This window comes from Heteronotia binoei, chromosome 3, assembly GCF_032191835.1.
Source record: "Heteronotia binoei isolate CCM8104 ecotype False Entrance Well chromosome 3, APGP_CSIRO_Hbin_v1, whole genome shotgun sequence".
Taxonomy (NCBI): Eukaryota; Metazoa; Chordata; class Lepidosauria; order Squamata; family Gekkonidae; genus Heteronotia; species Heteronotia binoei.
The window spans coordinates 165,115,512-165,142,112 of NC_083225.1; the positions used below are offsets into that span (position 1 = coordinate 165,115,512).

At 41.3% G+C, this 26,601-nt stretch overlaps 1 protein-coding gene across 4 annotated transcripts in view; it reads right to left on the minus strand.

Moving 5' to 3' along the window:
• The window catches only part of ZMYM2 (zinc finger MYM-type containing 2), a 93,879-nt gene that overhangs the window by 61,684 nt on the left and 5,594 nt on the right, over positions 1-26,601 (minus strand). For 3 of the 4 annotated variants that reach the window (XR_009555208.1, XM_060234824.1, XM_060234822.1), the window contains exons 2-3: positions 10,674-10,788; positions 2,442-3,290 (exon numbers count right to left, since the gene is read on the minus strand). Coding sequence is in view for 3 of the 4 variants with exons in the window: in XM_060234824.1 (XP_060090807.1) it covers positions 2,442-3,216 (775 nt within the window). In the remaining variant the exon portion in view is untranslated. The remainder of the gene's footprint in view (positions 1-2,441; positions 3,291-10,673; positions 10,789-26,601) is intronic. The other variant, XM_060234823.1, reaches the window with a different exon arrangement.

Below are 26,601 nucleotides of genomic sequence, written 5' to 3' on the forward strand. Positions count from 1 at the left end.
CTTCCAGCCAATCTCAGGATGATGAGGTGCTGTCTGACTGAGGACTGAAGCTGCTGAACCACATGGTAAATTGCCTGTCCAATGTCTCTATGTTTAGTTAGACTGTTTATGCTAGTGTTTTTATTTTCTTTGGCACTGCCTTAATTACCTTAAAACTCTGACTTGCTTTTTCAATAAAAGCCTTACTGTTTCTAAAGCATCTGTCTGTGAGCTTGCCTATAAGAGCTACGCAAGGGTCCAGTGTCCTAGACATCAGGTCACACTCTGCCTAGCTAAACTGGGCGTGGCTGCAGTTAGGCTTTCCTGCAGCACTGCAAGCCTTTAATTCTGGTAAGGGCAAGGGGGTTTCTCCTTTTCTCCTCCTGGGCCTTAATCTTAAAAAGGGAGTGGTGGCAGAACTACCAGGGAGGCTGAGAACTATTCCAACCTGGGTTTCTCCAATAGCTCCCTAGCTGGGTTCGGTTCTGGTAAATACAGACTAGAGAGTTGGAAACAAGATTCCTGATGTGGTCATCAGCACTGAGGTGCCACAGCAGCAACCACGACAACCCATAACAAAGGGGGGGCAATGTTGAGTAAAAAACCATCATAATTATGTTTTCTTCAAGAACAGTAAAAAATTTTAATCAAGCTTGTAATATTTCACAATGCAGCCTGTAAAAGCCTTGTGTAGCAAACATGTAATTGTTCTTTGATTTTTCTAAAAGCCATAATCACATTCCATGATGCAGGGAATTATATCACTATAAGCAGACTGCAAAGACTTCAGTGTTTACAGGATAGTTTAACATGATGATCTGATTTAGACACTCCAGTCTTTCATATTTCGTATCAAGCATTTTAAGTGGTGTTCAGCAAGCAACCAGCATGTCTTCCGAAGTGAATAGAGGAGGTAGGGCCCTCAGGCTGTCCCCCCAGAATTCATGGTTTTTAGAATGAGCAGCACCCAGTTGTTTGGTAACCATGGATTATTGGGGCCTGTGGGCCAACCTTCTCTAGTGCCATTCCCTACCTCCTCTCATCACTTTGGAAAACACACTGATGGTGATGATACTCTTAGAGGCCATAGTTACATCAAAATAGTTTGAAAATATTAATGAAGAGGAGCAGAGGGTAAAGTGTGAGAGTCCATGGTGGACCCTGATTTGATGAATGTTTTTTTTTGGGGGGGGGAATCTGTTGGCAGTTGCATTATATCAGGTAAGTGTCTTAATATTAATCTCAAGGACTGTATTAACCCTGACCAGAATAAGTCCAGGCAAGTTCAAGCTCGTCAGTTTTCAGAAGCTAAGCAGGGTCAATTGTGGTTAGTGCTTAGATGGGTGACTTCTTTGAAATAACCAGTCAAGAGGTCAGAAGCAAGCTGTACTCAGACACCACTTTGAGGTATTTTAGCCACAGAGGCCCACAAACTCCAGCATCAGATTATCCAGCTATCATATGGGGAATGCACGGGAAAATCCATGTCTCCCAACCAATGTTCTCTCTAAGCCATGGAGTCTTAAGAGCAAAAATTCCACTTTGTGAGCTACTGGCATTAAACTTGTAAGCTACTGGCATTAAAGTTATGAGCTACTGCATAAATTAGTGTGCTCTGGGGCTATTTTTCCTGAGCTAAGACAAAAATGTGTGAGCTGGAGGCCAAAAATCTGTGAGTTAGCTCACACTAACTCAGCTTAGAGGGAACACTGCTCCTAACACATACTGGGAGCAGGTAGGCTGCAATTGTATGTTCACAAGCATATAGAAAATTAGCATTTTTCTTCCTACTGGACTAAGGTATGGTGATAACATGAACACTAATTGACAGAGCCTTGAAAAATCCCATCTTCATACCTCACTCTATGGAGATAAATTTTAGCAGAGTGGCATTAGCCTGGATCAATTCACAAAGTCCTCTGGAGCTATGCAGCACTTTCTCAAAATAACTAAGCAAAGGTTGGCTTGCTGAACCATTTACTGCACTTGCTGAAAACCACCAATTGTTCCCAAACTATTTACCACAGTCAGGTAAGCAGCAGATAAAAAATTATTATATTACTCAAGCATGTAATGTATGCCTTGATTTAAAGTAAGTTTTCTGATTACATTCAAATTGCCTTCATTTAAATCCATCTCAAGATTTAGGGAGAGACTGTAAGTCACTGGAAGAGTTTCTACCTAGCATGCAAAATATCACAGATTCAATGCCCAATATCTCCAGTTAAAAGGATCAGATTGTAGATGATGCAAAAGGCCTCAGCCTGAGATTATGGAGAACCACTACCAGCATACGTAGACTACACTGACTCTAAAGGACCAAGGGTATGATTGAGTATAAGGCAGCTTCATGTGTTCAAAGAGAAAACTGGCATACCTTAGTGATTTTTCATTTAAGAATCTCTCTTCAATGTAATTCTTATTAGCAGTTTTATAAGCAAAATATTTAAGGTACCACCTACCTGGGTTGTGGTGAGTCGCTGATTCTCCATTCTGAAAGACATCTCCAGCTACGCTCATTCTACCAGGATTGAAAGGTCCTACACCAGTCTTGGTCTGTGAAGTTAAAGACGGGGTGTATGTTTGTATATTAACACCAAAATTACTTGACTGCAGTCCGTTAGATACATCTCCCAAGTTGGTATTCTGTAGTGATGTTACATGTGTAATCATTAAGTTCATGTCACGCCCTTCAGTATTTTCTAAACGGCCAACACTCACAGAGCTCATACCTCTTTCTAATGTAGTAACATTAGCAATTTGAATTTCAGAGTCTGGTTCTGTGGTTATACCACTACCACCTATTCCTGCATTTACCTTACTTCTTGAAAAACTGGGTGTTGAGAATTCCATCTCATTGGCTCTGTTTTTACACTCTGGAAATCTTCGTTCACTGAAACTGGAATCATTTTTCTCTAGCCCTTGACTTGTTTCCATATCTTCTTCATCATCAATAATAATAGTCTCAGTTATACTTCCCTTCTGAGAGCTCAAGTCTTTCGAAGGAGTTGCTACTTTGGAGTCACTTCCATGATGCTCTTCGGTAGTCGGTGAACTAAAAGCAACATTTCTAGGGTCTGTTATTAAAGGAGCAGGAATCTGAGGAGGCTGTACAGGTTCAACGAACACCACATCATCATCATCTTCTACAGAAGGATTCTGGAACTTAGATCTAGAAACCAGAGAATTAGATGGACCTCCAAAAGAGTTTCCTACATTGGCCAAACCAGTTGCCATTGTGGTAGGTCCCAGTAACCAAGAAGAGTGTTCGGACTGTTTTCAAAGACCTTGCAGACCTTCCAGAAAAAAAACTGTTGTAAAAAAAGGAAAGCCGTTTTAGTACAAAAAATGTCCTAAGTATTTTAACACAAAATGAAGCATTTTAAAAACTTGTATAATCTTCCTCGCTGGTTTACTTGTCTCGTTTTCAAAACAAAAATATAACAATTGATCATAACCATTCCTTTGCACTATTAAAACTGACTCAGAAACTATGACTAGTCCAGAATGCAGCAGCCTGGGTCCTCACTGGAACCCCATTAACAGCACCAGCTGCACTGGCTCCAAGTTGAATACTGGATCAGGTTCAAGGTGTTGGTACTAACTTTAAGGCCCTAAAAGGTCTGTGACCAATGTTATCTACAGGACTGCCTCTCCTGATATACAACTTGAAGAGTATTATGCTCTGGAGAGAATCTCCTGGCGATCCCTGGCCCAAAGGATATCTGGCTGTCCTCAACCAGAACCAGGGCTTTTGCAGCCCTGACACTAACCTGGTGGAACTCTCTGCCTAATAACATTCGTGTCCTGTGGGACCTAAAGAAATTCTGCAGGGCCTGTAAGACAAGAGATGTTCAGCCAGGCCTATGGCTGAGGACAGCAGCTGTTGAGTAGCCTGGCTTACTTGATCTCCCCTCCCCTCCCATAGGGTAAAGACACAAATAGTTTCAAATGTCATCTGAGTCTGAGTGTTATTATTTTAAAATTGCTGTAAACTATTATTTATTGAAATGTTATAATGTACTGTTGAAATGCTGTTAACCACCTTGAGCCCCGCCTTGGGAGGTCTAGAAATCAAATAAATAAAATATAAAGATTCTTCTTTTTGGTCTAGACTCAGGCCAGTCTGATAACCACAGACCCCAAAATTCTTTAGATGGTTTGGGTACAGTGCTTGAAAGGTTCTTCAACAAAGAAGTGACAACTATCCAGAGACTAGGCAGATACAGACAGTATCATTGCTCACAAAGGACACTTTAGGAGGAGCATAATGTATATGCATTTATATGGTAACCTCAAGGGTAGACTATTTTAACAGGCTCTACATGGGTCTGCCCCTGAAGTCTAATGCTGTGATCCTACTACTATTGTTCACTGACAGTTTTATGCTGTCCAATCACACTATTTTATATTCTGTAATCTTCCTTGAATCTAAATGAGAAAGGTGGGCTATAACTAAAGCAAATAAATAAACTGCACACTGGAAAAGATACCAAGAAGTCCAAGAAAATGCCAATGTATAAATGTGGTCAAGGATGCTTATAAAAGGCAACAAATATATTTGAAATTGAGAAGTCTTGTTCAGGTCAGAACAAAAAGGAAGACAATAAGAGTTTACTGGAGGAGGATAGGGAGACTGCAGAGGAGCTGAATAAATTCTTTACTTGTGTCTCCACTGTGAAGTGTTAAGCTACCATGACGGAACCTTTTTTTTCCCCCAGTAGGGCATCTGAAAGTCAATAGAAGCTTCATCTTCGCAAGTTTCCTGAGCTTCAGGATTTGTGCCAGGGTCAGGATGGAAGCAAAGGACCAATTCCCTCCAACACCCCCTCCTTCTTTGCAGCTTCTAGTTATATATAATGTGTGTGTGTTTGGTGAGTTGGTACACAGGGCACACTAGTTGTGTGGCTCTTCTGGATGATGGTAATTACAAATGTAACTCTTTGCAAGTCATGGAGTGAGTAACACTACTTAATTATCCTTCTGAATTTATTCATTGGATAAGAACATATTTTAATCCTATGTCTAGGATAAACAGTCAATTATTTTTCACATTCCTTAAAGCTAGAACAAAATATCTAACAGGGATACCCTTACCTTTAGCTAATTTAGCAACCAAATCACTATCTTGTGTTATTAAGCAATAAAGGATATTTAAGAGATTCTTATGTGGGCATAAATCTATGCAGGTCACTCAAGAATCTTCAGTCTCCTCATTAATGGCAGTCATCATTTTGGCAGTAAAATGAACTGAAACAAAATTGACACCCAATCATATTATAACAGGCAATTCAAATAGTTTCCAAATCATTCGTATCTGGGCTTATTTCCTAGAGATTAGCTTAATAATGCATAGGAAAAAATTTCTGGTGACCAGAACTGACCCAGATGTTTAACAAACAGTAAAATGAGAAAAGAAAAATACTCTCAAAATTAATGTTTTCCTGGAGTTCTTTATGTTAAGAGGGCTGCTAATTCTAATTACACAAAAATACTTCAATAAGAGATACAATACTGCACTGGATCCTATGACTCGGTTTTGCTAAAAAATTGAAGGAACAATTGTCTATAGTGTGGCCTCATTTGTAATACTGTGTACAACCTATCTCAAAAAGAACGTTTCAGGGCTAGAAAAAGTACAGAGGAGGGCAACCAAGAAGATTCAGGGGTTGGAGCACCTCTCTTATGAGAAAAGGCTGAAGACACTAGGACTTTTCAGTTTAGAAAAGAGAAGACTAAGAGGTCTGTAAAATTACACATGGGGGGGAGAGTTAACAAAGATAATTTTTTCTCCATCTTCCAAAATACTAGAACTCGAGGGCATCCAATAGTAGGTTAAGGATGGACAAAAGAAAAGAGTGATTTAAATGTGGAATTCGCTGCCAGAGGATGTTGTGACAGACAAAAAACAGTCCCTAGGGAATGCTTGGAAGCTATTGAAAACCACATTAATGCGGTCCAAAGGTTAAGAAAGGCACTACCAAGTCTAAAAGAAGGCCTATGTGGTTAACAACGCAAGAAAGTCAAGAAAGCTATAAAAAGTAAACAAGCTTCTTTTAAAAAGTAGGAAGGTCTGCCCCAATTAATTGAACAGGAGGGTCCACAGGCTCTGACAAAAGAAAAGTAAGTCAATAATTAGGCATTCAAAAATCGACTGAGGAGTGGGATTGCTAAAAGCATAAAAACAAATATTTTAAAATATATATATATCGAGAAGGAAAGAGAAACAGTGAGGCCCCTGGATGCCAAAGGAATAAAGGAATTGCTAAAGGAAGATGGGGAGATGGCCGAGAAGCAAGATGACTTTTTTGCTTCTGTGTTCACTTGGGGAAGTCTGGGGGCACCTACCCATGCCATAGTCCCTATTTTCAGCAAGGGAATCTGAAGAACTGAGCCAAACGGAGGTGACCAGAGATGAAGTTCTAGATCTACTCTGGAAATTAAAAACCAGTAAGTCTCCAGGTACTGATAACATACACTCAACTCTATCTGTTGATGGACGGTCATTCAGACTCTGCCTCAGATCATCTGACCACAGCCTTAGAAGCTGTGGCTGGATAGTTGTAGTTAAGTCAGCTGAAGCTTAATCCAGATAAAACAGAGGTCCTGTACTTGTGCCATGGAGGGTTAGAGTCGGGCATCCGGCTCCCAACCCTGGATGGTGCATCTCTTGTGCTGGATCAGAAGGTCAAGAGCCTGGGAATGATACTGGATGCCTCACTTTCCATGGAGGCCCAGATCACAGCAGTTGCTTAATCTGCCTTTTACTATCTTTGGCAGATTAGGCAACTAGTGCCCTACCTGTCCTCCCAGGACAACTACAGTGATCCATGCGACGGTCACATCCAGGTTGGACTACTGCAACTCGCTCTACGCAGGCTTGCCCTTGAGATTGACCCAGAAACTCCAGCTGGTGCAAAATGCTGGTAACTGCATTGCCTTTACAAGCAAGCATCTGGCTAGCGCTGTATCAATTGCACTGGCTACCAACAGAGTACTGGATCCACTTCAAAGTTTTGATCTTAACATTTAAAGCCTTATGCTGCCTGGGATCGACATACCTGCAGGACCACCTCTCCCCATAAACACCCCAGAGATCGCTGCATTCTGCTTCGCTGCATCTTCTGATTGTCCCAGGCCTAAAGGATGTTCAACTTGCCTCAACCAGGGCCAGGGCCTTTTCGGCCTTGGCCCTGGCCTGCTGGAATCAGTTCCCTGTGGAGATCTGGGCTCTACCTGATTTAATGCCATCCTGTAGGGCCTGCAAGACAGCTATTCCGCCAGGCCCTTTGGTTGAGACAGCGGATGTCCTTATTCCATCTGCTTGGCCTCCCTTGCTTGGACGTATGGACGTATGAAGCTGCCTTATACTGAATCAGACCCTCGGTCCATCAAAGTCAGTATTGTCTTCCCAGACTGGCAGCGGCTCTCCAAGGTCTCAAGCTGATGTTTTTCACACCTATTTGCCTGGACCCTTTTTTGGAGATGCCAGGGATTGAACCTGGGACCTTCTGCTTCCCAAGCAGATGCTCTACCACTGAGCCACCGTCCCTCCCTGATGTCATGATGCTATCTTATTTTAATCTTATCTTAATTTATTATTCCATCTCTGGGCCTACTGCTGTACTGATATATAGAATGTGCCCAATGGAAACCACCGCCTGTGACATATATGCTGTTTGTTTTATTGTATTTTATGGTTTTAGCTTGTAGTTTTTAATTGTTTTAACTTTTGTTGTTATCTGCCCTGAGCCCACTCACGAGAGAGGGCGGAATACAAATTAACAAAAATAAAATAATAAATAAGAGTTCCTAAGGAACTTAGACGTGAGATAGTTGATCTACTTACCCATATATATAACCTATAACTAAATTCAGCTGCTGTACCAGAAGACATGAGAGTAACAAATGTGACACCAATTTTTAAAAAGGTATCCAGAGAGGAAATCAGAAAATTACAGGCCAGCTAACCTAACATCTTTCCCAGGCAAATTACTAGAAACTGTAATCAAAGAAAGTTAGGCACATAGAGGGACAAAGCCTTCTGAAGGAAAATCAGCATGGCTTCTGCAAAGGAAAGTCCTGTCTCACCAACCTTTTGGGAGTTCTTTAAGAAAATGAACAAGCATGTGGACAACAGTGACCCAGCACATTATATACTAGTACTTTCAAAGGACTTTTGAGAAAGTACCTTACCAAAAACTCCTGAGTAAATTTAGCAGGCACAGAATAAAAGAGGTTCTCTCAAGAATTAAAAACTGGTCAAATTACAGGAAGCAAAGAGCAGAAATAAATGGACAGCTCTCATGGAGGGAAGTAAGCAGTAGGGTTCCACAAGGATCAGCATTCAGGCAGGTACTATTTAATTTATTTATAAATGATCTAGAACTAGGGGTGAGTAGTGCAGTGGCCAGATCTGCAGATGACACCACATTATGCAGGATGGTAAAAATCAAGGCTGATTACGAAGAACTCCAAGAGGACCTTCACAAACTGGGTGAATGGGCAACAATGTGGCAAATGATGTTCAATGTTGGCAAGTGTAAGGTGATGAACACTGGGACAAAAAATTCCAACTACAAGTACAGGCAAATGGGATCTGAACTTGTTAAGACTGAGGGGAAAAGGTCTTCGGGTTGTAGTGGATAGCTCAATAAAAGTGTCAACCCAATGTGCTGCAGCAGTGAACAAAGCAAACTCTATGTTAGGGATTATTAGGAAAGGGACTGAGAATAAACCAGACAATACTGTAATGTCCCCATAAAGATCTAAGTGGTCAACGTTCCCTTGAAGTTGTGCACATGAGCAGCCTCTCATAAGCGTAGGAAGCCCCACTCAGCATCAGTCTGAAGATTCATTTAAATATCACAGCAGTTATATACAGCTCGCAATGTGAACTGCTCTAGTCAGTAGGACAAAAATTTTCTCCACTGAATGAGTTTGACACCAACTTATAGAATCAAACTTAGCATAAAGATCCAAACTATTATCATTAGAAATTTTTTTACTAAGAACTAAAAGAAAGGATTTCTATTTTATTTATTATTGAGTGAGAGAGTCTACAATGTAAATGCTTCTTGTTCTCCCAGATAGATAAATTTGCAATAAACACTAGTTTTCCCTCTATGCATGTGAAATTTTAGCATTATCTTAAGTGATTGCTTTCAGTGATAAGGTCTGTTTTAGAGATTTATAGCAGACTAATGGATTGTTAGAAACATATGAAATGTCAATACAGTTATGTTGCTCTGAGAAGCCTGACCTCAATACTACCTCAGAACTTCAGGTAATACTATGCATTCCAATTCTACCCTCTCTCCTAATTTTATTATCCCTTTTCAAATGGCCTCAAATCCAATATGAGACATGTGAAAGCTAACAGGATTTAGACTAAAACATTTCATAGAAAAATAACAGGATGTGGCCTCAAAGTCATCACTCTATCATCTATTACTTCAACTTAAACCATCACAAATTCTGCACGTCATATTTGGTTTTCCTTATTAATGTGTTTCACAAATGGCAAAATACTAGAGATGATTAACTGATAGTCAATTTAGTTTTGAGTTTTTTCATTCAACCTTATTCGACAAGGACACATTTCCAGTTTGGATACTCTGAATTGACAGTGTTAGTAGAACTGAATCTAACTGAAGATTCTGTCCAAAGAATAGCCTATGTACCACAGGATAGACAACAAACTTTGACACACAATGCCATAGTCAGGAGACCCAAAGAATGTCTAGAAGCCTTAAGTTCCAGCTATTTTAGCACTATGCACCACTAGGTGGCGAGCTAGACCTATTTGGGGAGGCTGAGAAAGCTCAGAGCTATGGCTGACCCAAGGTCACCCAACTGGCTTATGTGGAGGAATGCAGAATTGAACCCAATTATCCATTTCCAATACAAATTACATCTCACAACAAAGATTGGTATTTCCAAGGTGCCTGCTACTCAGGACCATTTATCAGATAAGAAAAATAAAGACAGGATTTAACAATATAACAATTGTTAATATAAACCTGCAAGTGAAAGTCTCTTCAATATAGGATTTGCTACTAATAAATCTTCAATATAGGAATTGTTAATAATAAATCCATTATATCATCAATATGTATTACATCCTTTAGCTAATTCTGATTATACTGTAAAACAACTTTACTGGACACCCAGAAGCTTTACTATCATGAAAGATGTGAAGACAATTCCACATACTTGCTTCATGCCGTTAACAGATCTTTGGTTTTTCCTTATTCATTTTTTTAAACTAAAAATGCCTAAACATTAGAAAAAAGCATCTACCCTGTGATGACTGTGATTATGTACTTCCTTTTTTTTTTTACAAAAAGACTGAGCCACCACAACTGTTAAAACATGCCACCACTGAGCCACCACAACTGTACCATATTTATATTAGTATTAAAATCTTGCCCAGTGACTTTCAATTATTTTCATTAACATTTAAAATGGATCTTGATTTCTATTAAAATTAGGGCCTAACAGACAAAGGCATGTCTTCAACTACAGAGCCAAGTATCAACTTACTTTTCTCAGCCTCTTGGCTAACACTAATATAACCAGTACTGCTATTTTAATGCTTCTGCTAGTTTTGTTTATTGTACAGAGTACTTTTAGACCTGCTGATTTTTAGAATTTACACAAATTACATTTATATTCCCAATCAAAACACTTACCCATTCAGAATAGTGCAGTAATCTGTTAAATTTAAGATGTCCCAGCGTTTCGCCTGTGCTGGAAATGTGACTCTTATCAGAAGAGAATGAAGACTTTTGGCTCAAAATATGTCACCTGAAAAAATTCAATCAATATTAAGAATGCATTATTCAAAAGCAGACATTCCTTTAGCCACAGGCAGCTAAAGCCATCCTCATAACCTGGTAACTTAAAATTCCCAAAGTTCTCCACCACCTGGAAATGCTGTCATGTCCATTAAGACAAGGCTTCATTTAATGCATATTTTTGCTAACCTGTGATTGCTTGGTTTGCTAGGGAAAAGATGCAAAATCCCAACATGACAGCACATTTTCTGACAGAGATTACATGTCTACAGTATACACAGGAATTTTTTAAAACACTGCAGAATCTACACACCACACATTTTGAGAAGGAGAGTGAACTCTCATTTAGAAAACATTCCACTCTTTTCAAAAAAAGATTACTTCACAGGAATTTTCTTTCCCAATACTGTCCAAATTTTCTAATTTTGGGGCTGTGGATTTTTTCCCAAAAGGCCCCAGAAAAAGTGCATCTTTTTCTCTATAGAAATGAAAAGGCTAGGAAGTGTTACTGATGAAATTTGCTTACCATTACATAGCTATATTTTTCAAAGCAGATGTCAGACTGTTAGAGAGCCGAAAGTCAGTACAAGGCACACTAACATTAATCAGTAATACTGCAATGTGGCTATCGTTCCCCAGAGGTGTCCATTTGTTACAAGGATATGAAATAGGAAGATTCCCACAACCTTAAAAAGGCTTCTAAAACAGTTCCTTCCCCCCTTTTCTAAGCATTTTGTTAATTTCACTTCATTAGCCACATAAAGGTTCGAAGATTTTAACCTAAAATTAGCGGATCTGAAGGGTTACTAGTTTAATCCAATTCTGATAAAAATTCACTCCATGACTTCTCATAGGAAAAGCAAAGGTCCCCTGTGCAGGCACCAGTCGTTTCCGACTCTGAGGTGACATTACTTTCACTTTTCACGGCAGACTTTTTACAGGGTGGTTTGCCATTGTCTTCTCCAGTCATCTGCACTTTCCCCCCAGCAAACTGGGTACTCATTTTACCGACCTCGAAAGGATGGAAGGCTGAGTCAACCTCGAGCCGGCTGCCTGAAAACCCAGCTTCCACCGGGGTTCGAACTCAGGTCATGAGAGTTTAGGACTGCAGTACTGCAGCTTTAACACTCTGTGCCACGGGGCTCATAGCGTAAAGCAAATTTATGCCACACACACATAAATAATCTTTAAGCAGACACACAGGCAAGAGATCACCGCTCCTCTCACTGTTATAACCTAGTTCATACCTCCTAAGAGCTGAAAATTTCCACTGTACAACCACAAGTAGTCACATGCAGCATATAGTCTACCCTTTTTTATGGTCATCACTGTTATTTCACACTTACTGAAATTATATTATTCATTACTGTTAAAGGACTTCTCTTATCACCATTTTGGTCTGCAGTGTAGAACTTTCATTTTGCTTCTACACAGGGGTCATTTTGTAGAAAAATAGATGGTGGAGCTCATCCAGGGATTGTTATACAGCTGCACATACTATTCAATGGACAAGGAGGTGGAATTCTCAGAAAGGTTCAGGAGCTGCGCTCCTGTGAGCTCCCACTGAATCCGAGGCCTGCTTCTACATATAATACCAGTCTCCACTGGTATCTTGAAATACTTAAATTGTTGATCAAAAACTAGATGTGTGTTAGCACATTTTTGTGCCAGTATTAGAAGTCAGCCTCCCACTTGTTTTAGGGTGGCTAGGTACAGGACCAACATTTACCAGACATCTCTCACTTTGCAAACTCTTTAATGTAACTTTAACTGCCTTTTGGGAAAGAAAGAGCTTTAAATGAGACATAAGACATTTTAGAAGACTGGTATGTTTTGTTGTTCATTATTTCTTTCAATAATCCCTCTAGAAAATTTTCCTTTGATGTCAGAGATATTCCCTTTAATACTGCTTTAGCTGGATACTTATTTGCTCCATATTAACCAGTTTGAAAAATCAATTAACCATCCCATATGTTATAGAAGTAGTGTTGTTAGAAAGGTAGCCATAACAGCCACAAGGGTCTATCTGTTATTAAAACTGCTCAAAAATTAAACTTGTTTAAAAAAAAAGCTGGCAGACCATCTTCTACATTGAAAGCACATTATAACATTGGAAATAATTCTTCAAGCTTGTTACTAGAGTATAGAAAGGATTGACATGGATGCTTTTAGCTGAATTTAAAAGAACTCATGAAACATCTCTGTTTCTCCATTAGAATTTTTTAAAAAGCACACTACGTTATCTTTTGTGACTGTGACAAGGATTTACATAGAAGCCACAAAAACAAGATTAAAGACGAATCAATAGAATTAAATATTGGTGTCAACTCAGAAGCAGGTACTTGCTTCTCTGCCTCCCCAAACAAAGGATAAAGAAGCAAAAAAAAAAGATCAAACAAATATGGCACCTAGCTGGATGCTGGCACAATATTTCCCCACTACAAAATGTGATTTACAGAAACACAATAAGTATTAAACCACAGTGTGAGGACATCTCATATCACTCTTACATTTCTACACAAGCATTAGACCCCAGGCTGCTGTTTTAAGATCTTTTATAAGAGTGATTCTGAGATCACAAGAATACAGAATTCAACCCTTGAAGGTATCATTTTAGTATGGCTACAGAATACAACAGCTGAGGGTTTAGAAACACAATGTAAGCTCCTCTGCCTATCTTGTTTACAAGGAAGAGAATTAGCAATTTCCCTGTGCCTTAAAACCCACAACCTTAGTGAGTCAGTTTATAAATTCTAAGTCACTTGGAACAGTCAATAGTTGTGACTTCATAAAGTAGCTGTCATTAAATGACAGCCCATTTACTACAACACCAATGTACTGACACTTCTGAAGTGACCATACAGTATAAGCATGGACAAGTTACCAGAATCACTTAAAGCTAGTTCAAGACCTTAGCTAATTTTAGCAACACCTTTCCATTTTGTTTAAAAACTACATATTGCATGACCACTATATGAGACAAATTGAGTTTGATATCAACCATGCTGGAGAATAAACAAAACAGATCTTCTGTCTTTGTATTCAATACATATTCTAACAATGAATTTATATTTTAATGAAAACTAGCATATATATTCATCTTGGCCTGTGATTCACAGCCTGGGGATCAGGCCTGAGGACCCTGCATTGCTCTAGATACCTTTAAACCACTAACCAGTTATGAAGAAAGAAAGCCAGCAGGGGCTATCCAGCATTTTCCAGAGTGCCAGGTATGGTTATCTGTGTACTGGGTGGATATCGTGGGTGGGCTCGCTCTCAGGGAGTGGGTTCATTCCCTTGAGGCTAGGGTTGCTGACTTGGAGAAGATGAGTCAGAGAAAGGTTTGGGGAAGAGATCCTTAGGGACTTAACAGAACAGTCCCACTCCTGTGCTGATGGATCTTCTGCTGTTGTCGAGAGTGAGAGTCTCGAAGTCAGAGGGCATCAGTCTGAGGAATCTGTGATCCCTCAGAAGGCCCCCCTTCCTTGAGCGAATGAGCAATCCTCTCCTACCGAGGATACCCCTGGGGGGAGGTGGGCTTCTGGTAGTGGGTGATTTAATCATTAGGAATATAGACAGTGGGGCCTGTGTCAGACGTTTTGACCACATGGTGAGTTGCCTGCCTGGTGTGAAGGTTGCAGACATCACATGGAGTCTAGATATGTCGATAGATAGTGCTGGGGAGGAGTCAGCAGTCGTGGTGCACGATGGCACTGATGACATTGGGAAATGCAGTCATGTGGTCCTGGAGGAAAAATATAGGTCACTTAGGCAGAAAGTTAAAGACCAGGACCTCAAAGGTAAAGACCAGGACCTCAAAGGTAGCATTCTCAGAAGTGCTGCTGGTTCCACTCAGGGCTAGCTAGACAGGCACAGATCAGGGGTCTCAATGCATGGATGAGAAAGCGACACCCAAAGGAAGGGTCTGAATTTGTTAAGCACTAGGGAACTTTCTGGGACAAGCTGAACCTGTAGAAAAGAGATATGCTTCACTTGAACCAAAAGGGAACCAGGCTATTGGTTAATATTAAATAATAATAAAATTAATATCATGAAGGTGGCAGAGCAGCTGTTAAACTAATCCCAGGTTCCAGACAAGTCAGTCCAAAGGGATGATTACATAAACACTCAGGTTAATATTGATAGGAATGTAACAGAACTTAGGAGTGAGGGCATGATGGTGACTAAGGGGCAGTGGGAGGCAAGGGGTACTGGAGAAGTAAACACTTTAGGTATCTATACGCCACACTAAAAGTCTCCAAGCCAAGATGGGGTAGCTGGAGTACTTGGGGTTCAGTGACAATTTAGATATAGTAGGTATCTCAGAAACATGGTGGAATGGGGAAAACGTGTGGGCTAAAGTCATTCCTGGGTATAAGCTCTATCAGCATAACAAGGGATGGGTTGTTGGTGGTGTAGCATGTACATCAAGCAGGGCATAGAATCAAATAAGTTAGAAACGTCACGGGCATTAACTTCCCAAAGGAAGCTATATGGGTGGAAATACTGGGCCTAAGGGTTACTTAAAAGTAAGCATGTACTATTATCCACCTAATCAAACCCATGAGGCTGATCTTGAGATGGAGAAGGAAATAAGGTGACTAAATCAGACATTTAACTGGGAGACTTCAACTACCCTCACATTGACTGGGTAAAATCTGCTGAAGTCATGCTCTATAAATGAGGTTCCTAAACATCATACAATGACTGTGTACTAGAACAGCTGGTTAGAGCCAACCAGTGGCAGTGATCTTGCATATGGTTCTGAGCAGGTGTCAAGACATGGTGAGAGATGCAAAGGTTATTACACCAAGTGGGATCAGTGACCACAGTGCTGTTAAATTCAGCATTCAGATCAATGGAAAGTTACCCCTAAAGTCCAAAACTATAACATTTGATCTAAAAAGAGGAAACTTTACAAAAACGAGGGGAATAATAAAGGGTAACAAAAAACAGTCCCTAGGGAATGCTTGGAAGCTATTGAAAACCACATTAATGCGGTCCAAAGGTTAAGAAAGGCACTACCAAGTCTAAAAGAAGGCCTATGTGGTTAACAACGCAAGAAAGTCAAGAAAGCTATAAAAAGTAAACAAGCTTCTTTTAAAAAGTAGGAAGGTCTGCCCCAATTAATTGAACAGGAGGGTCCACAGGCTCTGACAAAAGAAAAGTAAGTCAATAATTAGGCATTCAAAAATCGACTGAGGAGTGGGATTGCTAAAAGCATAAAAACAAATATTTTAAAATATATATATATCGAGAAGGAAAGAGAAACAGTGAGGCCCCTGGATGCCAAAGGAATAAAGGAATTGCTAAAGGAAGATGGGGAGATGGCCGAGAAGCAAGATGACTTTTTTGCTTCTGTGTTCACTTGGGGAAGTCTGGGGGCACCTACCCATGCCATAGTCCCTATTTTCAGCAAGGGAATCTGAAGAACTGAGCCAAACGGAGGTGACCAGAGATGAAGTTCTAGATCTACTCTGGAAATTAAAAACCAGTAAGTCTCCAGGTACTGATAACATACACTCAACTCTATCTGTTGATGGACGGTCATTCAGACTCTGCCTCAGATCATCTGACCACAGCCTTAGAAGCTGTGGCTGGATAGTTGTAGTTAAGTCAGCTGAAGCTTAATCCAGATAAAACAGAGGTCCTGTACTTGTGCCATGGAGGGTTAGAGTCGGGCATCCGGCTCCCAACCCTGGATGGTGCATCTCTTGTGCTGGATCAGAAGGTCAAGAGCCTGGGAGTGATACTGGATGCCTCACTTTCCATGGAGGCCCAGATCACAGCAGTTGCTTAATCTGCCTTTTACTATCTTTGGCAGATTAGGCAACTAGTGCCCTACCTGTCCTCCCAGGACAACTACAGTGATCCATGCGACGGTCACATCCAGGTTGGACTACTGCAACTCGCTCTACGCAGGCTTGCCCTTGAGATTGACCCAGAAACTCCAGCTGGTGCAAAATGCTGGTAACTGCATTGCCTTTACAAGCAAGCATCTGGCTAGCGCTGTATCAATTGCACTGGCTACCAACAGAGTACTGGATCCACTTCAAAGTTTTGATCTTAACATTTAAAGCCTTATGCTGCCTGGGATCGACATACCTGCAGGACCACCTCTCCCCATAAACACCCCAGAGATCGCTGCATTCTGCTTCGCTGCATCTTCTGATTGTCCCAGGCCTAAAGGATGTTCAACTTGCCTCAACCAGGGCCAGGGCCTTTTCGGCCTTGGCCCTGGCCTGCTGGAATCAGTTCCCTGTGGAGATCTGGGCTCTACCTGATTTAATGCCATCCTGTAGGGCCTGCAAGACAGCTATTCCGCCAGGCCCTTTGGTTGAGACAGCGGATGTCCTTATTCCATCTGCTTGGCCTCCCTTGCTTGGACGTATGGACGTATGAAGCTGCCTTATACTGAATCAGACCCTCGGTCCATCAAAGTCAGTATTGTCTTCCCAGACTGGCAGCGGCTCTCCAAGGTCTCAAGCTGATGTTTTTCACACCTATTTGCCTGGACCCTTTTTTGGAGATGCCAGGGATTGAACCTGGGACCTTCTGCTTCCCAAGCAGATGCTCTACCACTGAGCCACCGTCCCTCCCTGATGTCATGATGCTATCTTATTTTAATCTTATCTTAATTTATTATTCCATCTCTGGGCCTACTGCTGTACTGATATATAGAATGTGCCCAATGGAAACCACCGCCTGTGACATATATGCTGTTTGTTTTATTGTATTTTATGGTTTTAGCTTGTAGTTTTTAATTGTTTTAACTTTTGTTGTTATCTGCCCTGAGCCCACTCACGAGAGAGGGCGGAATACAAATTAACAAAAATAAAATAATAAATAAGAGTTCCTAAGGAACTTAGACGTGAGATAGTTGATCTACTTACCCATATATATAACCTATAACTAAATTCAGCTGCTGTACCAGAAGACATGAGAGTAACAAATGTGACACCAATTTTTAAAAAGGTATCCAGAGAGGAAATCAGAAAATTACAGGCCAGCTAACCTAACATCTTTCCCAGGCAAATTACTAGAAACTGTAATCAAAGAAAGTTAGGCACATAGAGGGACAAAGCCTTCTGAAGGAAAATCAGCATGGCTTCTGCAAAGGAAAGTCCTGTCTCACCAACCTTTTGGGAGTTCTTTAAGAAAATGAACAAGCATGTGGACAACAGTGACCCAGCACATTATATACTAGTACTTTCAAAGGACTTTTGAGAAAGTACCTTACCAAAAACTCCTGAGTAAATTTAGCAGGCACAGAATAAAAGAGGTTCTCTCAAGAATTAAAAACTGGTCAAATTACAGGAAGCAAAGAGCAGAAATAAATGGACAGCTCTCATGGAGGGAAGTAAGCAGTAGGGTTCCACAAGGATCAGCATTCAGGCAGGTACTATTTAATTTATTTATAAATGATCTAGAACTAGGGGTGAGTAGTGCAGTGGCCAGATCTGCAGATGACACCACATTATGCAGGATGGTAAAAATCAAGGCTGATTACGAAGAACTCCAAGAGGACCTTCACAAACTGGGTGAATGGGCAACAATGTGGCAAATGATGTTCAATGTTGGCAAGTGTAAGGTGATGAACACTGGGACAAAAAATTCCAACTACAAGTACAGGCAAATGGGATCTGAACTTGTTAAGACTGAGGGGAAAAGGTCTTCGGGTTGTAGTGGATAGCTCAATAAAAGTGTCAACCCAATGTGCTGCAGCAGTGAACAAAGCAAACTCTATGTTAGGGATTATTAGGAAAGGGACTGAGAATAAACCAGACAATACTGTAATGTCCCCATAAAGATCTAAGTGGTCAACGTTCCCTTGAAGTTGTGCACATGAGCAGCCTCTCATAAGCGTAGGAAGCCCCACTCAGCATCAGTCTGAAGATTCATTTAAATATCACAGCAGTTATATACAGCTCGCAATGTGAACTGCTCTAGTCAGTAGGACAAAAAAAAATTGAAGGAACAATTGTCTATAGTGTGGCCTCATTTGTAATACTGTGTACAACCTATCTCAAAAAGAACGTTTCAGGGCTAGAAAAAGTACAGAGGAGGGCAACCAAGAAGATTCAGGGGTTGGAGCACCTCTCTTATGAGAAAAGGCTGAAGACACTAGGACTTTTCAGTTTAGAAAAGAGAAGACTAAGAGGTCTGTAAAATTACACATGGGGGGGAGAGTTAACAAAGATAATTTTTTCTCCATCTTCCAAAATACTAGAACTCGAGGGCATCCAATAGTAGGTTAAGGATGGACAAAAGAAAAGAGTGATTTAAATGTGGAATTCGCTGCCAGAGGATGTTGTGACAGCCACAAGAAGAAACAGCTTCAAAAGGGGATTAGATAAGAGTCATGGAGAATAAGTCTATCAATGGCTACTAGCCACCGAGGCTGAGGTAAAGCTCCATATTCAGAGACACTAAACCTCTGAATCCCAGAGCCAGGAGGCAACATCAGAGGAAGGCTTTGGCCATTATGCCCTGTTGCTGACTGTCCAAAGGAACTGGTTTATGGTTGCGTGAGACAGAATGCTTAACTAGATGGGCTACTGGTCTGAACCAGGACGACTCTAGAGAGAGGGTCTGGTGAGTGCCCTTGCTGTCTTCCCACCCACCTACGTGAAGGCATTTACTCCCCCCACACACCTTTTCAACTAACCCTGCACCCCTGACACGCCAGTACCCCACCTGCCAGTGACATTCACTCATCCCCCTCACCTCTTGGCATTCACCTCCCCTTGCTGTCTTCCCACCCACCGCCTACAGCTGAAACAGATGCTGGCTCCCCCCCCCCCCCATGGGTATGTGTATTCTCCCATGGCTCAAAAGCTGTGAAAGAGGCCCAGAATGGAGATAAGAATAATTATGAGGGGCACGGGGAGCATGATGACAGTCACAGACGCTGAAGCTCAGCATTCCTTTTGTTTACCGTGCATTGTTGCTGCCTTTCCCTGTCATATTCAGCCTTGCAGCGTTTAGCATCAGCATGAGCTTGTGACATGATCTGGATTTTTTGGCCTGATATGGTGGTGTTGTGACATATAGAGCAGGGATGGCCACACAGACTAAATGTCAGATGTTTGAAAGCCGTGAGACATTAATGTCAATTGTTTGAGAGCAAGCAGGCAGGCAGGCAGGACGATAGATGGGGAGGTAGAGGGTAAAAGAAAGCAACTTTAATTTTCAATGCATTTTCCAAGCTGCCGAATGGCTTGGCTTGGAGAAGCAATTTAAAGAGAGAAATTCCATCTCCAATCCAGCTGATGGGATGGTGGGGGCTTCAAGAGCCACACAATATATGTGAAAGAGCCACATGTGGCTTCTGAGCCAGTTTGGCCACCCCTGTCATAGAGTATGTGCCTCAAGGCAGCTGTTTTCTGTAGGAGAAATGATCTGTCCTCAGCTTTCCATCTCCTCCCCCTCCCTGCAGCCTCTACCAAGGAAAAGTACAGTCTTTTTCCACAAGTGGTGACCAAAGAAGGAAGGAAGTAACCTCAGCAGGGTATAATGACACAGAGTCTACCCTGCAAAGCAGCTATTTTCTCTAACAGACACTGGGGATAAGAACATTAAAGATTTGCAGAAAGTGGCGCATATGCTCGATAATGTTAACTTGCAGGTTTGTACGGAAACTAAACCCTCAGGATGAATAAAATGTAGATTCTGATGTCTCTACACTAATGCACAGAGTGTGGGAAACAAAGGGAGGAAATGGAAGTCCTAATAAAGGAAGGAGACTATGACATAATAGGCCTTACTGAAACTTGGTGGGATGACACTCACAACTGTAATATTAAGATTCAGTGGTACAACTTATTTAAAAGGGGCAGGCAAATGAGAAAGGGCAGAGGCGCAGCAGTATATGTGAAAAAGGTATATACTTGTGAGGAAATATGTGAATCTGAACATGGCAGCTCAGTTGAGAGTCTCTGGGTAAAAATAAAAGGATTAAGAAATAACAGTGATATTACCGTGGGGGTCTGCTATAGACCACCAAGCCAGGCAGAGGATGAGATACTTCTACAACAGATTGCAAAGTTCTCCAAGAGAAGGGATACAGTGATCATGGGAGATTTCAATTACCTGGACGTCTGTTAGAAGTTGAACTCTGCTAAAAATTAAAAGTCAAATAGATTCCTGTCTTGCTGACAACTTTTCCAGAAAGTGAAGATGGAAACAAGGGGATCTGCTATCTTGGATTTGATTCTCACCAACAAGGAAGAATTGATTGAATAAGTGGAAATAGTGGGCACCCTGGGCAGTAGTGACCATGTGATTTTGGAATTTACAGTCTTAGGGAAGGGAAAAACTATACGGTCAGACTTATAGGCTGGAAGAAAGGCAAACTTTGATAAACTTTTTTTGCCATATTGAGCACCATTTCGATAAACTTTGATAAACTTCAATAAACTTAGAACTATGCTGGGTAAAATCCCATGGTCAGAAATACTTAGGAAGAAGGGGGTTCAGGAGGGGTGGGAGTTTCTTAAAAGTGAAATACTGAAAGCGCAATCACAGACGATTCCTATAAGAAAAAATGGAAAAAGCCTAAAGAAGCCGAGTTGGCTCCATAAACAGCTCTCTAAAGACTTGAGAAATAAAAAAGCCTCCTTTAGGAATTGGAAGGAAGGCCTTATAACCAAGGAAGAATATAAACAAATCACCAGTGCTTGTAGAGAAAAAGTTAAGAAAGCTAAAGCTCAGTATGAGTTTAGGCTGGCAAAAGTTGTTAAAAACTACAAAAAAAGGGTTCTTTTCTTATGTTCAGAGTAAGAAAAAGGGCAGGCGGAACTGCTCAATTCCTACTTTTCCTCAGCCTTCTCTTCTGAGGGAAATGGTGCTCAACATAGCAAAAACAGAACATATAAGGAGCAATGTTCCCTCTAAACTGTGGAGTCTTGTGAGCAAAAATTCTACTTTGTGAGCTACTGGCATTAAAGTTGTAAGCTACTGCATAAATTATCGCGCTCTAGGGCCATTTCTCCTGAGCTGAGAGAAGAATGTGTGAGCTGGAGGCTAAAAAATTGTGAGCTAGCTCACACTAACTCAGCTTAGAGGGAACACTGATAAGGAGGGTATGAAGTTCCAACCTAGGATCAGCATTGGGGTAGTATATAAACACCTGGTTTCTTTAAATGAAACTAAGTCCTCAGGGTCAGATGAATTACATCCAAGGGTTCTAAAAGTTTGCAGATGTAATTTCTGAGCCTCTGGCTATTATTTTTGAAAATTCTTGGAGAACAGGAGAGGTGCCAGAAGATTGGAGGCGGGCAAATATTGTCCCCATTTTCAAGAAGGGGAAAAAAGACAATATGGGTAACTACCGACCCGTCAGCTTGACGTCTATACCTAGAAAAGTTTTAGAGCAAATCATCAAATAGTCAGTCCTGGAACATTTAGAAAGAGTGGATGTGATTACTAAGAGCCAGCATGGGTTTCTCAAGAACAAGTCATGTCAGACTAACCTGATCTCTTTTTTTGAGAAAGTGACTACCTTGCTGGATCAGGGGAACGCTGTAGATATCGTTAATCTTGATTTCAATAAGAATTTTGATAAGGTTCCACATACTATCCTTGTTGGAAAGTTGGTAAAATGTGGTTTGGATCCTATTACCGTTAGGTGGATCTGTAGCTGGTTGACAGATCTCACCCAAAGAGTGCTTGTGAATGGTTCCTCATCCTCTTGGAGAGGAGTGACAAGTGGAGTGCCTCAAGGATCTGTCCTGGGTTTTGTTTTGTTCAACATCTTTATAAATGATATGGATGAAGGAATAGAGGGAATGCTTATTAAATTTGCTGATGATACTAAATTGGAAGGGGTTGCAAATACAGTAGAAGACAGAAACAGGATACAGGATGACCCTTGAAAACTGGGCTAAAACCAATAAAATGAATTTTAACAGGGATAAATGTAAAGTTCTGCATTTAGGTAGGAAAAATCCAATGCATGGTTATAGGATGGGGGAGACTTGTCTTAGCAGCAGTATGTGCAAAAAGGATCTAGGGGTCTTAGTGGATAATACACTGAACATGAGTCAACGGTGTGATACGGTGGCTAAAAAGGCAAATGCAATTTTGAGCTGTATCAACAGAAGTATAGTGTCTAGATCACATGAAGTGATGGTATCGCTTTACTCTGCTCTGGTAAGACCTCACCTGGAGTACTGTGTTTAGTTTTGGGCACATTTTAAGAAGGATATAGACAAGCTGGAACAGGTCCAGAGAAGGGCGATGAAGATGGTGAGGGGGTCTGGAGACCAAGTCCTATGAGGAGAGGTTGAAGGAGTTGGGGATGTTTAGCCTGGAGAGGAGGCGGCTGAGAGGTGATATGATCACCTCCTTCAAATACTTGAAGGGTTGTCATATAGTAAATGGTGTGGAATTGTTTTCTGTGGCCCCAGAAGGTAGGACCAGAACCAATGGGTTGAAATTAAATCAAAAGAGTTTCCAGCTCAACATTAGGAAGAACTTCCTGACCATTAGAGCGATTCCTCAGTGGAACAGTCTTCCTCAGGAGGTGAAGCCTTCCTTGGAGGTTTTTAAACAGAGGCTAGATGGCCATCTGACAGCAGTGAAGATCCTGTGAATTTAGGGGGAGGTGTTTGTGAGTTTCCAGCATTGTGCAGGGGTTGGACTAGATGACCCTGGAGGTCCCTTCCAACTCTATGATTCTATGATCTCTGCCCTCTGGAGTGATTTCCATCTGAGTGATCTCTAGCCCTTACCTGGAGATTGGCAAAAATGGTTCCCCAGGAGGAAATGGCTGGTTTGGAGGGTGAAGTCTATGGCATTGTACCTGTCTGAAGTCCCACCCCTCCTCAAACCCCACCCTTTCTAGGCTCCACCCCTCAGATCTGCAGGAATTTTCCAAGTTGGAATTGGCAACCCTATTTCCTCAGCCAACTGTCAGCCTACCTTTATCTGCCTCACTTTCCATCTCCTCCCCCCTCCCTGAAGCCTCCACCCCAGAAAAGTACAGTCTTTCTCCACAGTGAGGATCAAAGCAGCTTATATCCTTCTCCTCTCCCCCCTTTTATCTGCACAACAACCCTGTGAGGTAGTTTAGGCTGAAAGTCTGTGAGTGGTCCGAAATCACCCAATCAGGTGCCACAGCAAGAACCTGGCTCTGAAGCATTAACTCCTATGCCACACTGGCTGTCATAGGGAGGCTACTGCTTAACAGTAGCAAGCAGCAGGCCTAGGGCAGCCAACCTCCTGGTGAAGCCTGAAGATCTCCTAGATTACAACCAAACTCCAGACAACAGATCTCTCTCTCCCTGGGGAAAGTAACTGCTTTGGAGGGTAGATTGTAAGGCCTTATATTCAGCTGAGGCCTCTCCCTTTACTGACAAAACTAAGCTTGATAGCATAGCAACAGCCTCTATTGAGCAGCTTCCCCAATCCTGCTCTGTCCTGGAGTGAGTGAGGCGGGGGGAGAGGGAGTGACAGGAAAGAGGTGACTGTCATAGCCTCTGAGGAAATGCTCCGAGTGGGGCCAGGCCTTCCTGCTTAGTCACATCTACCTTCGTTTCCTGTCTCTTCACCATCTCCCTGCCACCGCCACCTGCTATCTCTTCTGAATTCCACAGTGGAAGACGACAGTGGGTAGGAAAGAGGAATGGACTCAACCAATGGAATGCAACGAAACTTGAGTGGCAGCTGACAGGTCAATGGCTGATGAAGCGCACACCACAACCAATGGGAGAGCCAGAAAGTGCCATTACACTTGCACTTTTATATATATAGAATGCCAGCTAAGTAATTTTTTCCCTGGGGAAAAAAACTAAGACCATACACCAGCCAGCAACCTCCAAATTCAGCCTGGTCAGTCAACTATGATCAGATAGAAACCTTTGTGTGGGCTGCTTACTGCTTCCTTGCCCCAGGCCATTTTATCAGCAACAGCAGAATTAGTCAGTACAACGGGAATGAACCCTATACAAGTATCCAAAAAACATGCCTCGTATCCTGAATGCATACATGTAGGGTGTAATATTTTAATAGGACAGACATCATAAACTGTCTTGAACTTGTTTGAGGATGTATTATAAGAAAAAATATGAATGCAAACCTGTGTTTATATTTAGGATACCTGCCAGAATATTAGCAAAAAAAGTCAACAGCATTTCAGCTGTTCATTCCCATGCCATTTACTCAGCAGTCTTGTGTTCAGTACAACTAACCCCAGATGTCTCAGGACTACTTCCTAATTTTTACTTTGCCTCTAATATTTCTTTATTATTGGGATAGCTCAAGGTCAAGAAACTCACTGGCTCTCAGTTTTAATGCTCCCCAACTGTAAAAAGGAACTAACGGTGATACCTTTGCAAGAGAAGACCAGTACTTTGATTCATTTTATTACCTACTATGCATATATTTTAAAACTATTTTTGATTAACTAACTGTCCTTGGGATCAGCCTCACTGCACTCTGTTTGCCAACTAAGTACACACTGGGCATACACTGGGCCCTCAAGTCTAATTCACGAGCACAAATATCCAATAAATTCAGCTGAGCAAAGTTACTGAAACAAAGCTTTGATATGCCCACTTTGAGTCCTTTGGAAGAAAAGCAGACAAGTGATGTAAATAAATAAATGTTCTACTACTTTAAGAGACATACTTTCGAGTTAAGCAACTTCTTTTGTGCTAGTTCTGTAATCAATAAAACTGCTTTTAAGTGAGTGAAGAATTAAAAAGTAGAATCACTCTTGCTCTACAACTCAATTGATAACTGCAATTTTAAATTTGAAAGCAGCAACCTTATATTAGAAGTGATGAGCAAGAAGACTGGTGGCTTTTAGGAAAGAACATGCACTTACTAAGATTTGAGCATATGAACATATGAAGCTGCCTTATACTGAATCAGACCCTCGGTCCATCAAAGTCAGTATTGTCTTCTCAGACTGGCAGCGGCTCTCCAGGGTCTCAAGCTGAGGTTTTTCACACCTATTTGCCTGGACCCTTTTTTTTGGAGTTGCCAGGGATTGAACCTGGGACCTTCTGCTTCCCAAGCAGATGCTCTACCACTGAGCCACCGTCCCTCCCCAATAGTACTATTTGAACCAATAGTACAGTATCAAGTGTAAAAAACTTCATAGAAGTTGTAAGGAGTTTCCTTTATGAGATTTCTGCTACAAATAATGGTTGAATACCCTATTTTCTATTAAGAAAAGGCTGATATTACATAATTTTCTTCCACCCACAAGTTTTGATATCAACAAGAGAAAATGAGGTTCAAAGAGCCAGGGACTTACATCTGGGCTCCCAGTCACAAAGCTCCGGGGTGACCTTGGACCAGTCATTCACCCAGTCTAATACCTCTAAGAGGGTTGTTGTGAGGACAACTTCTGGGAGGAAGAACAGGCTAAAAAATGTAACATAACAAAACTCACTGGCAAAGTCTAATGCATTATTTATTGACAGAAAAATAAAACATCAGCACTACTAATTTTTAAAAAATATTTAACACATTTTTATTCTGCCATTCCACCTGAATAGGGTTCTCAAGGCAACAATTAAAAGACATTAAAAGTCAACTAAAAAAATGAGTTGGATCCAGACTAAACTGGAGATCTCCTTTGCAGACCCACCTTATGCTGATCTCAGCGAGCCCCCGTGTGCTCCTGGAGCAGTATTTCATGGAGAGCAGAAGACTGAAGTGGGAGGCAGGAAAGTTCAGTTACTCTGACAGAAAATTCAGTCTGGATGTTACTCAGTATGAAACAGCAATTAAAATGTAAACAAAGAGGAATGCCAGGTTTCCTTTTAAACACAGGAGCAGTCGCAGCCAGATCACTGGATAAAGCTGGTAG